The sequence below is a fragment of the Benincasa hispida genome, chromosome 6, assembly GCF_027475165.1.
Source record: "Benincasa hispida cultivar pf3 chromosome 6, pf3_genome.v1.1, whole genome shotgun sequence".
Lineage (NCBI taxonomy): Eukaryota > Viridiplantae > Streptophyta > Magnoliopsida > Cucurbitales > Cucurbitaceae > Benincasa > Benincasa hispida.
The window spans coordinates 43,620,037-43,633,804 of record NC_143483.1 but is presented as its reverse complement, the minus strand read 5'-3'; the positions used below and the strand labels follow the sequence as shown (position 1 = coordinate 43,633,804).

Here is a 13,768-nt window from a genome sequence, read left to right as displayed (position 1 = left end):
CACATGGTTGAACTATGTTGTATTGTTCATTAGAGGAATCAATGGTACTTAAGAAGTGAGATGTAACTACAAGGGCAAAATGGTAAATTGACCCAGCTGTACTTACGAGCATCTGTGAAGGTTCATCGTACTTATGATTGGTTATATTCGATGGACACATAAATATATCTGTGGTAAGAAGAGTTCAGCTGTTAGTCTTTAGTGGAATCACTGACAGTTAACGGATGGTGAATCTCTTGGCTAAAGAGTTTAGTCAACTATTCACATACTGTTGGAGCTTCGAGCCACGGGTCCATTAGGTCACTTGAGTGGCTTGGATAAAGTCGAGAACCAGTGTTTGGGTTAATTTGAAATGTTCAAATTGACTAGAGGAAGTTCAATTATATATGATATAATTGGATTGGTTAATTATATATGATATAATTAGCTAAATGTATGAGATACATTATTTTGGGGGAAATTAGATACAAATATGATTTATATCAAGTAGAGGAGAAAATACTATAGTAGATATATGATATGAAACTATAGAATATAATATGATTATATTTATTAATTAAATTAATTGATTAATTATTTGATAATTAACCGATTAATCTACGTTCGGACGTGGGAAGTGGGGCTACAAAGGTTATGGTAACCGGCGGGTTAAAGCTATGAAAATCGTTTTCATTTTATAATTCAATCGTGCATTCGTATCGCCCGTGCCCAAAAAGAATCCGTGAAAGAGCGATCGCAAGAGCCTATACGATAGAAGCTCGTTCGTCTAAACGATCGTCTAGTTGACGCGTTCTCTAAATGATCGTTTACATTTTTTCTAAACGATCGTTCAGTTTTTCCTAAACGATCATGTAGCTTTACTATACGATAAACATTTTCGCTATACGATAGCAGAGTTCATCTCCCACTTGCTTATCATCAACACGACGTCTGCTCCTCTGTCCTCTACCAAACTCACCAAAGCCCACTCTTTGGGTTTTTGACGCCGAGGATACCTAGGTTTCTCTTGTGATAGTGTCGTTCCCGCGGCATTGTTCGTGTATGTTCGGATCGTGCTCTTGCAGTCGACAAACTCCCCGGGTGCTGGTAGATCGGTGGGAGGTTTTCCACTGCTTTAGGTTCAGTCGTTCGAAGAGTGTCTTCATCTGGTATGAATGTTTTATTGTATTCTGAGCATGCCGATTATGAGTTTAATGCATAAATGTTTGTACATAATGTATATCGTTTATGTTTTGGTCACTGTGAAATCGGAGCGATCTAAGCCCGCTCATGGAACTCTCGGTATAAGATCCTTCACTTCAAACAAGATCTTTCACTTTCATTGATGAATGTGTAGAAGGTGTCCTGAGGTAAGAAAGCTCAATTGCTGTAAATTCCATGTTTAAAATTTGTTCTTTCTTGGATTTGTTATAATCTTAAGCACCTCAAGAGTGTTCAAAGGTGGAAAAAGTTTGAGACATTTGGAGATACCCTTCAAGGACTTTGGGATTCATTGGGGTGGGCTATGAACATAATGCAAAGGAAAATAACCTTAGTTTAAGTAGTTTTTGGTTTATTGGTTTCAGCTCAACTCTAGCTAAGGGAAAATAATTAGTGTATATTTTGTGTTATGAGCAACTTCTGTTTATATAAACTTTGAAAGGTTGGAATTGTATATTAAGTTTATGAAGATGAGCAACATTAAAGAACACGTGACATTTTTTCCTTATGTGCAACATTCTTTAATATGTTTTTATAAGTTCTTATTAAATGTTGTTTGTCCATTTTTCTCTGCTTGTAGGAAGTCATGCTTTCGATTTGGATCAAATCTGTGGTGGATGGTAGAGATAACATAACGAAGGAGCAATTGATTTTGGAAAACACTATATAAGGACAACAAGTGTGTGTGCACTTTTTTTTTTTTTTTTTTTTTTTGAATCGATCTCCATGCTTCCGCTCAAGGACCTTCAAAGGTTTCTTCAGAAGGAAAAATCATACTTTGCAAGAATTTGCTAGGTCAATGTTGAATGAGTATGGTTTACCTAAATATTTTTTGGGTGGAAGCCTTTAATATTGCTTGCTATATTTAGTTTTAATTCGACCATCTTTAGATAAAATTCCTATGAGCTTTGGCACAGAAAAATTCCAAATATTTGGTATTTCAAAGTTTTTGGTTGCAAATGTTTTATTTTGAATAACAAAGAAAAGCTTGAAAATTTTGATTCTAAGACGGATGTTGGTATTCTCTTAGGATATTCCTCTATTAGTAAAGCTTATAGAGCTTTCGATAAGAGAACTTTAATTGTTGAGTAATCTATGCATGTTATGTGTGATGAATCATGTAATAATGTTTCTGATGAGTCTATTTGTAGTGATGATTTAGAAAAAGATTTTGGAGATTTACTTGTTAGTGAAAAAGACAAAGAAATTATCTCAAATATGAAAGAAGTGAGCATCAATAAAAAGAAGGAAGATGATCCTTCATCCATGCCTAAAGAATGGAGATATGCTCCATCCCATCCTAAGAATTTGATTCTTGGCGATCCCGAACATAGTATGGAAACTCGTTCTTCTCTTAATTTATTTAGTAATCTTACTTTTGTTTCTCAAATTAAACCTAAAAGTTTTATTGATGTTGAACCTAAAAGTCTCCACTAATTCACTAATCCATTAATGAATAGGAAACATTACTTATAGGAACAACCTATATGCTAACCCTGTAATGGGTAGGAGTGAGTTTCATCTTGCAGGACTATCTCCCCAACTATCTACCCAGTTTTACCCCTATATTGGAAGGCTTATTGAGCGGCGCTATTGAGCCACTCTAACCCATGAAGATTAAATTATAATCACAAATAAATAGGAGTTTATAGTTAGCTCAAGATTGAGATTGAGTTACCCTAGATCATCAGATTGAAATAGTCAGTTTTAGTAGTGAACGGCCGTCATAAAAAAAAGTGATTATTGTTGAAAATGTCCTAAAACTCACAGTTTGTAATCATGAACCATATTCTATTTATCAATAAAAGTACTGTTGAAGAATTTATTTGTTAGGACACTGATCTTATTATTAATGTAACGGGCTAGCACAATAGCTAAACGATGAATGAATTCTTCATTAAATGATATGAGTCAAACAAAGACTAGACGATCTCTTACAGTTGTTACTCGATCGCTTACCAAACTCTAAATCATCATTTACAAACTCGACATGATCGTTAAGTAATACTAGACGATTGCTTACAAAACTCTCGTCGAGCGCTTACAAACTACTACACGGTCGCTTACAAGATATTACACGATTGCTTACCAGATATTTCATGATCGCCTGTCAAATATTACACCATCACTGAACTCTGCTACTCTACCACCTTTACCTTGTCCTCAAGGTAAAATTCTAGAAATTGATTTTCGAAATCATTGAGTACCTCCCAGGTCACCTCGTGCTCCGGCAAGCTCTTCCACTTCACTAAAACTTCACGTCCCCGCTGGGACAGCCCAGGTCGATAACTCAAAACAACTTTTGGTTCTGGTAGCCAAGTATGATTTTCATCGACTAAAGGATCCACAAACGATTTCCCTTCTTGCTGTCCAACCAATTTCTTTAGCTACGACACATGAAACACTGAATGGATGGACACTGTTGTCGAAAGGTTTAACTTATAAGTTACTGATCCCACTCTGTCAACCACCTGATATACTCCATAATACTTGGGAGATAATTTCACAAACTTCTTTTGCCGAATTGAAATTTGGCGATCGGGCCGCAACATCAGCCATACCCAATCACCAACTTGAAATTCAACATCACGTTGCTTCTTGTCAGCAAACTTCTTCATTTTCTCTTTAGCCACCCTTAAATGCTCCTTAAGCATGCGCAACGCCACATCTCTGTCTCTCATTTTTTGGTCCAAAGTCGCATTGGTGGTACAATCATCCCCATAGTAAATCAACACTGGGGGTTGTCGTCCATACACAATCTAAAAAGGGGAAAAGCCAATAGAAGCATTATACGTAGTGTTATACACATATTCTACCAAATACAACCAGTTGATCCATTCTCGCATCCACTCTACACAAAAGCACCTCATATACATTTCCAAACTGCGATTCACCACCTCTGTCTGACCATCCAACTAAGGATGATAAATTGTACTATGATGGAGCTTGGTACCCGACATTCGGAACAACTCATGCCAAAAGTGACTCACAAACACCTTGTCTCGGTCTGAAACAATTGGCTTTGGCACCCCGTGTAGTTTAATATTTCTCTACAAAATGTATATGCTACAATACTAGCATTTAAAGGGTGTTTCAAAGGCAAAAAATGAGCATATTTACTCAACCGATCTACTACCACTAAGATCACATCATACCCCCTAGCCTTCGATAATCCTTCAATGAAATCCATTGATATGGCAGCCCATACAACATCAGGGATAGGTCGTGGCATTAATAATCCAGCTGGTAACAAGGCTAGCGATTTATTTTTCTGGTATACTACACACTCCTCCACATACCTCTTAACAGCTCTCTTTATGCCATCCCAATAAAGCTCCTTTGATATCCTCTTGTATGTCCTCAGAAATCCGGAATGGCCACCAAACACAGAGTCGTGATATGTATGCAACATTGTAGGGATCAACGAAGAGGTACTAGCAAGTACTAACCTCCCTTTATACTTCAGCACACCTTGCTGTAGAGAAAAATCTTGCAGTTCGTCCTCCTTCCTCCGTACGCAGTCTTTAATTCTTTGTAACTGTTCATCGTGCTCAACTTCTTTTGGAATTACAGCTATGTCAATCAAAGTAACGGCTGATATTTGAGCCAACTTAGCTTCCATCTTCACTCTGGATAAGGCATCCATGGTACCATTCTCCAGTCCCGGACGATAGATCACCTCAAAATCATACCCAAGCAACTTAGCTACCCACTTCTGATGTTGTGGCTGTATCGTCCTCTGTTCAAGTAAAAATTTCAAAGCCTTCTAATCGGTCTTGATAACAAATCGTCTTCCTAACAAATAACGGTGCCTCCTCTGCACTGCCATGAAAATAGCCAATAATTCCCTCTCATACACCGGCTTCGCACGATCTCTCAAGGACAGAGTATAACTGTTAAAAGCGATCGATCACCTATGTTGCACTAGCACTGCGCCTATACCGTACTTAGATGCATTGGACTCTACCTTAAATGGTATGCTAAAATCAGAACGCGCCAACACATGCAGTGTCATCATAGTAGTTTTGAGCTTCTCAAAGGCAAACTGAACATCCTCTATCCACTGAAATGTCCCACCTTCAAAATTTGTGTCAAAGTCGTCGTTATGCTGCCATAATTCTGTACAAGCCTCCGATAATAACCAGACAAGCCCAAGAATCCCCATACCTCCTTCATTGTCTTAGGCACCGGCCACTCCAACACTGCCCGTACCTTTTTCGGATTGACCTCCATGCCCTATTTAGAAATGATGTGCCCCAAATACTCCACTCTATCTTTTGCAAACTGACAGTTCTTCTTATTAGAATAGGATTCATGCTCCCTTAAGACTGATAATACCACTTCTAAATGTTGCAAGTGATCTTCTAAATTTCTACTATACATCAGTATATTATCAAAGAACACTAACACCAAGTGGCATAAGTAAAGTCTGAATAGATGGTTCATCAATGCTTGAAATGTAGAAGGTGCATTAGTTAAACCGAAAAGCATTACCAGAAATTCATAATGTCCCTCATATGTCCATAAGGTTGTCTTCTTCACATCCCGTGGGTTCATTCGAATTTGATGATAGCTAGACTTCAAATCTAACTTCGAGAAGAAAGTAGCTTCATTTAGTTAATCAAAAAGTTCTTCTACCACGTGATTGGAAATTTATCTGGAATAGTAGAAATGTTGAGAGCGCGATAATCCACACAAAATCTCCATCCACCATTTTTTTTAACCAGTAGAATAGGGCTAGAATAGGGACTGGTGCTCGGCCTAATGATGCCCGAATCCAACATTTCCTCCCCTAATTTCTCCATCTCGGCCTTCTGATGATATGCATACCTGTATGGACGAACGTTTATGGGGTTGGTTCCTTCCTTTAAATGAATGTGATGCTCAATATTCCAACGATGGGGTAACTCCCTGGGCCATTCAAATATGTCTTGAAACTGATTGAGCAAGTCTGACAGAAACTCTGGTACTGATTCGACTTCATTGTTTTCCTCTTGCTCAGCTGCTAACTCACCCCCATTTAACTGTCTATATTCAACCAGGAATCCTTAATCTTCTATCTCCTATGTTTTCACCATACATTTTAGATTGATCCTTGTCTTTGTCAGACTTGGATGCCCCTGCAAAGTTTTCTTCCAACCCTCATGAGCAAACGTCATTGTTAGGTTCTGCCAGTTAACCTCTGTTTTCCCCAAACCACTGCATCCCCAAAATCACGTCAACACTCCCCAACTCCAATGGCAAGAAACTATCACACACTCTCCAATCTCTTAGTCTCATTTCCATATTTTTGCGTACTCCCTTTCCTCGCACAGCGGTTTCTGACCCTAAAACTACTCGTAATTGGTCGTGTCTATGATGTTCAACTACAGACAATTCACTAGACTCTCTTATATGAAGTTATGTGTAGCTTCACAATCTATCAGTATCACCACCGATTCTCCTTTGATTTCCCCTTTAATCTTCATTGTTCGTGGGTTCGTCAATCCCACAACTGAGTTCACATACAGTTCAGCAATAGGCAAAATTTCCTCACTCAGCATCAACATATTCAATTCTAATGTCTCTTTCATTACTTCATCATCTTCATATAACTTCCATTCCTCACCGGATGACTACATTACAAGTAATATCAGTTCTCTCAACTCCCGCGCTTTGCATCGTTGCCCAACAGTATACTTTTCGTCACACCGGAAACAAAGCCTCTTTCTATCTTCGACTGAAATTCAACATCTGTTAATCTTCTTCCCGAAATTTCTCTCCAGTTATCGTTATTCGACGTTCCTCACAACGTGATTATCCTCAGTGGAATTGACTCTCTGGTCTTCCCTCCCTCTTTCAGCTCACTTCTGCCTACTGTCCTATCCATATTCTCTATATTGAATTTCGAATAGTTCAAATTTTGGATCTTACCTACGTATGTTCGCGCTCGACCCGCGCATTTTCTCTATCTTCAACACAGTATGCCAACGGTGGGATCCCAACACTTAACTTCGGCTTTTTTTATCCATGACGCCAATCCGTTCATGAATGTCTCCTCTAGAACTTCATTCGGCAGATGAGGCAACAGCACTACTAACTTATCGAACAGATTTTGATATGCCTCCACAGTCGTTTCTTGTCTAATAGCCAAGAATCTTCCACAAATCGATCCATCTCTTAAAGATCGGAATCAGACTAACATCCTTTTCTTTAAGTCTTCCCAATCTTTAAATGGCTCTCTGCCTTCCTTCAACTGATACCAGTCTAATGCGGTGCCGTCGAAACTCACAACTGCCACCATCATCTTCTCAGATTTAATCAACTTATGAATTTAAAAATAGAAGTCTGCTCTGAATAACCACGCGTCTGGATCACTTCCGCTAAACACCGGCATTTCTACTTTCTTGAATTTACTTTGATCGCAAATCACATCTTCCCTGGTTTCTTTCACCGAACTATTTGTTCCGCACACATTATTGGTATTTGATCCTTCTACCTTTTCCGTCACCTTTGCCTTTCCCTTGGCCATTTCCGTAACATAGGAAATGAGCATCCATTGATGTTTCTCTGCCTGCATTCCCAATCGCTCAATGCTCTTCGCGAACAACGCCAAATTCTGCTCTATAATTGGCAATTTTTGCATTTTGACTCTGAGTCCAGAGATCTCTTGGTCTAGTAACTCCAGTTTCTCTTCAAAACGTTTATGAGCAATGCTTGCCCAGGTGGTTGCTCTGATACCAATTTGTTAGGACATTAATCTTAAAAGGACTTTATTAATGTAACGGGCTGGCACAACATTTAAACGAAGAACGAATTCATTATTAAATGATATGAGTCAAATAAAGACTAGACGATTGCTTATAATTGTTACTCGATCGCTTACCAAACTATAAATGATCGTTTACAAATGCTACACGATCACTGAGTAATACTAGACGATCGATTACAAAACTCTCCGCGATTGCTTACAAACTGCTTACAAGGTATTACACGATCGCTTACCAGATATTACATGATCGTTGAACTCTGCTACTCAATCGCTTAGAAGAAGAGGTAAACGATGAACGACACACTACGATAGAGACTACACGATAGTAACACCATAACTCTCACTCTCGAGAGCTCACATTTCCTACTCCAATTATGCAAAACTTTCGTGCCTCCCTTTCTGTTTCTTTCTTCTTTTGAACGCTCAACTTCCAAACAGAATTGAAAATAAATTCAATTAACGTCCCTAACTTCCATAACCAACTCAATCGCTGACGCTCCATTAACTCCTTTATTCTTCCTTCTTTGATTTGGAGGCCTATCATTATTCAATAAATGTATTATTGACATTGCATTATGTAATAAAATCCAATAAACGAATCCATGGCTATACTATGAATACTGTAACTTTATATAGAGACATAAAAGTGGATCAAGTTATAGTATATAGCCAAAAAGGTCTATAAATATATGGATGAGATTGGGTACCTTGTCCTGGGGACAGTATGAATGCGACCTACTTTGTATCCTAATATAAACAATGTGATCCTAAAATCGTTCATATGGAGACATGGAGTGAAGGTATCCTATGCAAAAGAGTTTTGCATAAGACCAAACCAAGAAATAATCACTTTTTCTTTATAAGAATCGTTTACTGTTAAAACTAACAATTTCAATTCGATGACCTAGGGTAACTCGATATTATTCTGAGCTAATTATGAACTCCTGTTTATGCGGGATTATCCTTTAATCTGTATAGGTGAGAATTTCAACAACAGTACACAATAAGCCTCCCATTTTGGGAATAAGACTAAATAGATAGCTAGAAACATAGTCATACAAGATGGGATTAACTCCTACCCATTTTAGAGTTTGTAAATATGTTGTTCCCTTAAGTATTGATTCCTGGTTTTGAACAAAGGGGCCTCGCCCTCTCATGACCAAGAGGACATGGTTTACTAGTTGGACTATTAACCAATTGTTCAATAGATGATCAGTGGGAGCTTAAGGAGCAAGATGTTTTTACATAGGTGAAACAGTAATAGTTATAAATACAAACTACCTATGAAGGATCGACTTACTGATTATGGTTAAATTAAGTCGACAAAAATATATCTACAGTGAGAAGAGTGCAACTATCGAGCTATAGTGGTATGTCACGGTAGTTAACGAATATTGATTAATTCAATTTAAAAAGTTTAGCTAATTAATCTCAAATCTTAAGAGCTTATGATTTATAGGTCCACTAGGTCCCTCTACTAGCTCGTAAAATATTAAACCTTGGATTAGAAAATTGAGGGAATTTGAAGTGTTCAAATTCGATATTATGGTTTGGAATTTGAACATTTCAAATTCAATTTTAGGGTTTGGATAATTATATATGATATAATTAAACATTTAATTTTATTGAAATAAACGTAATTTGAGAGTTCAGAAATATTTAATGATCTAAATATTTGATGAGGTTATATATATATAAAAATTTAATATTTTATATTAAATTAAATTTAACTAATTATCCAATTTGATAAAATTCAATTTTGAACAAAATTGTTAATTTGATTAATTGAAATTTTTGATTTTTATGAAAAATTAAAATTATAAAAACTTATTTTAAAATTGAATCTGTACTAAATCAATTTTAAATATTAAGTTTTTCAATTTAAATCAATTTTTTGTTTTAAAATTGTATTAAATGAGCAAGTGGAAAAATTGGATTTTTCCACTTGCTAATCCACCTCATGCCACTCTAATTTCAATGGAAATTGAAATGACATCTTCTTTGCAATCTGAATTGCATGGCCTTGCCTTATAAATTGAAGCGTTTGACTTCAGTTTGATAGGCATGCAAGCTGAATTCTTTAGAAATTCTGTTGTTTCTTTTTTCTCTCTAAAAGCCCATCACAATTTAGAGTTTCTACCACTAAATCCAAAGCTGAGAATAGTAGAGAAGTTCCTCTTGGTGGTCTACTAAGGATTTGAAGATCCAATTCGTGGTATTTAATAAGGAATGGAAGTGAATCTACAAAGGTATACACAAATGAAACCCTCTTTATATTGAAACTGTATTTCAGCATACTTTGAACTCAAATTAAATGTAGTTAGGTGCTTAATGATTCTGTTAGCTTCTGATTTATGCATGTTTACTCTATCAATTATTTCGTAGTTTGGTCTTATGCAAACATCTTTTGCATAGGATGCCCCACTCATATATCTCTACATGAACTATTTTGAGATCACATCGTGTGTATCTAATACAAAGCAAGCCGCATCCGTAGTGTCCCAAGAATAGGTACCCAACCCTATCCTTCTATTTATAGACCGTTTTGGCTTCATACTCAAACTTGATCACCTTTATATCTCCACATAAGGTTCAAGTATTTATACAATAGCTAGGGGTTCCTTAGTTTATGGAGTGCAATTTTACATATTCAATAACAACTTTATTAAATAAATCTCAATAACATATTTATTGTAAATATAATATGTTTAATTTTACAAATTGCGAGTTCTATGACATAAAACCCAACAAGCACTTCAATAAGATTTCGTGCCCAAAGGACGTGGTGGACAAATCCATAACATCACTACAAGTAGCCAACAAAACTCTTCTCTTGGAACACACCATGGCTGGGATCGCATATCATCCATATGAAGGGAGAGAAGCGAAGCCGCACACACAATTTGAGTAGCACGAGAAGCAATCTCATGGCACCTGAAATAAAAAATAAAAAAATGAAACAAATTAAGATATAACGTAGTTCAATCCAAAGGGAGGTAAAAAAGGAAAGATATAGGTTATTCAGAAACGGTGTGGGGATTGAAGAAGACTAGTGGGATGATAGGGTTTGAGCCATTGGGAACTTCAATCAATCATCCTCTCGCAACGTAACATTGGAGATCTATAAATCGAAAGAGGAGAGAAGCATGAGAAGGAGAATAGGAAAGACTTAGGTTTAGAGAGAAAAAGAGAATAGAGGAGTGTGAGAACAATAGAAAGTAAGGGTATAATTTGAACAATAGGGTTTGTCCACTTTTTTTCCGCCAAAAAGTTCAGAATTTTTCTGATTTCCCCCGACATTTTAGCCATTTTTCGCCTTTTTTTCGTGACCTTTAATAGCTCATTATGGAAAAGATTGTCTTCAAATGCTATAAAAGAGTTTACTTCTTGTAGTCAACCATCATTTCAAACAAAGATTAAATCTCTCTTGTTGAAGAATTAAAAAAGATGATGATGTTCGATAAGTCATTTGCCATCTTTAGCTGCCTATACTTTTTCATGGTCATATCCTCTACCGCCCAGTCTGACAGGTCCTCCAGTGCTCGACACCGAAGGCTGACCTCTATAATGCGAGATTGAGTACTGCCATCACCGAGGTTACTGGCAATCTTACCCTACTTACCTAAAAAAGTGATTAGCGCTCGCTTTATGCTGGGCAAGTACCACTTTGTTCACAAGATATAGGTATATATTAAACTATTATTAATCTCAATTCATTCTATAGATTATGTCGTATTTAATACTTTTTTTTTTAATGTCTTCAATCTAATATCTGGTGCTTTGAACGACTAAGTACATGGGTCTCGCTATTTAAGTTGTATTCGTACTTATGTTATTTACAATTTTGATCTTAGGGTTTAGAGAGGTGTGTTATATAAACTCTCTAACCCTATTGGCGTCTCTAACAAAACTACTCTCTCTCCCTGTCTGTGGACATAGCCACTACACTGTTTGAACTATGTAAATCTATATGGTTATTCTCTATTGTTTTACATTTTTCTGTTATCTTTGGTTGTCAATTTCTTAACAACTTTATATGTGTTTGATAAGCTAAACTGATAGATTATGATATATTTCATTCTTAACGATAGGTTTTAGGTTCACCTTCGCACCCTATATAGCGGGTGAAGATACGATCAGAAAAGGCAGGGATTTGAAGGTCATGTTTCAGGTGTTCTCTATATGAATAACACTAACTCAATGGATAGTGTGGACAATAGATCTACAACCAGAAGGAGGTTTGTGCTGATCGGGAGCGACAACACTACGATCAGGTAATTTAGGATCGATAAGAGCAACCTTAGAGTTTATAATATAGGATGGTGTCCCTCGGATGGCCCAATTAAAGGGAGGCCAAGGGGTGGAAGTGCTGGAATTTTGATTGAGAAAGGTTTAAGGTCGTTGGCTTTGGATGGATCTGCGTTCCTTTTTGAGTTCCTGAGAGTTGAGATAGTTGGAAAAGAGCTTGATTCTATCTTTCAAGAGAAAAAATAATGTGTGCAAATGTGTTCTAATTACCTTCATTTAAATTAAATAAAACTCTTGTAAGTATTTAATTTATGTTGTTTATTGTGTGCTATGATTAATCATATGAACGTTTAGTATTTGGATTGTCGTTTAGATTTTTGTATGGTTGACCCAAAATTGGATTCGCTAATGTCAAATGACTCGATTTCTAGAAATAACGAAAACTAATATTTTATTTATGTCACAGAGCATGGGTCAATGTTAAATTTCCCTTTTGCAATCGTGGATCTCATCCATTGCGAATTGATGAGTCGAGTGTGATTTCACACAATCAAGAAATTTCATAAGATCGCAAAAATTTAATAGTGGTTGAGAATTTTTTTTTTTTTTTTTTAATAAAAATCGTGATGCACCTTAAAATCGTCATTGAAGTCTCATCAATTCGCGATGGATGTAAACTCGAATTCTCAAATGGGCTCTAAGGAGAATTTGATGTTGGTTGGTGTTTTGTGATGTGAGTAAAATGTTAGCACAACCAAATTTGGATCATCCTTATAAAAAGCTCATTGTCGTCGAATATATTATGTGCGTTAAGGCTGCATGAATCGATGATTGGTTTTTGTAATTTCCCTTTCTTGAGTTTAATGAACTACGACATTTAGGGCTTCTACGATTTATATCTACAATTTCGTTTGATAACTTCATATGAAAATCTTAATAATGGTAAAAGTTAGATTTTTCCTTGAGATAGGGTCAATATGGTCACATTGTTTAACATTGACAAAAGAAAAAACAAAATTTTCACTAGTCTTCGAAAATAGTACCAAAAACTTGATTGATCGATTGTATGTAAGTAATAAATATAATATAGGAATGGTTTAAGTGCAAATATATACTATAAAAAAAAATAAACCTTGAAGTATTTCAAGGATCGAATCCCATGAGGCTAGTTTTTTTTTTTTTTTTTTTTGTTAATAAGATACAACTGGAAGAGAAAGGGATCAATAAGTACACTCGGATATCTCAATTAAGTTGGTACATCTTTAACGCTTTCATTATATAGGTAGTAGAATGTGACTGTCAAAATCTTTTAAATTCTATAACTTTTGAAATTCAATTGTGTTATAATTAAAAAATGTTGTAGTAAAAACTTTTTACATTCTAACCTTTTATTTTACCATATACATTTATTATTGATAATCAATTATTAATTAAATTACTAGTTAACTATATTTAATCAATTGTTTATGGTTAATAAAAGAATATATGTGGCTACATTGTTCTAAAACTACCATTATGGATATTTAATTTAAACCACTACATGCAACCATGAAATTAAACAACACCATC

General features: G+C 36.0%; 1 protein-coding gene and 1 pseudogene across 1 annotated transcript; one reads left to right on the top strand and one right to left on the bottom strand.

The window, feature by feature from the left end:
• Positions 1-3,338: 3,338 nt before the first annotated feature.
• LOC150035679 (uncharacterized) lies at positions 3,339-5,365 on the bottom strand. The gene is made up of 4 exons (XM_090314395.1): positions 5,168-5,365; positions 4,337-4,939; positions 3,672-3,959; positions 3,339-3,587 (listed from the first exon to the last, which is right to left on the bottom strand). The coding sequence occupies exons 1-4, from the start codon at positions 5,363-5,365 to the stop codon at positions 3,339-3,341; spliced, it is 1,338 nt and encodes a 445-aa protein (XP_090170521.1).
• A 4,815-nt stretch (positions 5,366-10,180) lies between these two features.
• On the top strand, positions 10,181-12,464 carry LOC120077657 (kunitz type trypsin inhibitor 111-like; annotated as a pseudogene).
• Positions 12,465-13,768: the final 1,304 nt, after the last annotated feature.

Coding starts and splice junctions, on each gene's coding strand:
- LOC150035679 (XM_090314395.1), bottom strand. CDS start 5,365: ATGGGGATTCTTGGGCTTGTCTGGTTATTATCGGAGGCTTGTACAGAA. Junction 4,940..5,167: donor ATTTTAGCATACCATTTAAG/GTAGAGTCCAAT, acceptor TTACTTGAACAG/AGGACGATACAGCCACAACA. Junction 3,588..3,671: donor AGTATTATGGAGTATATCAG/GTGGTTGACAGA, acceptor CATGTGTCGTAG/CTAAAGAAATTGGTTGGACA.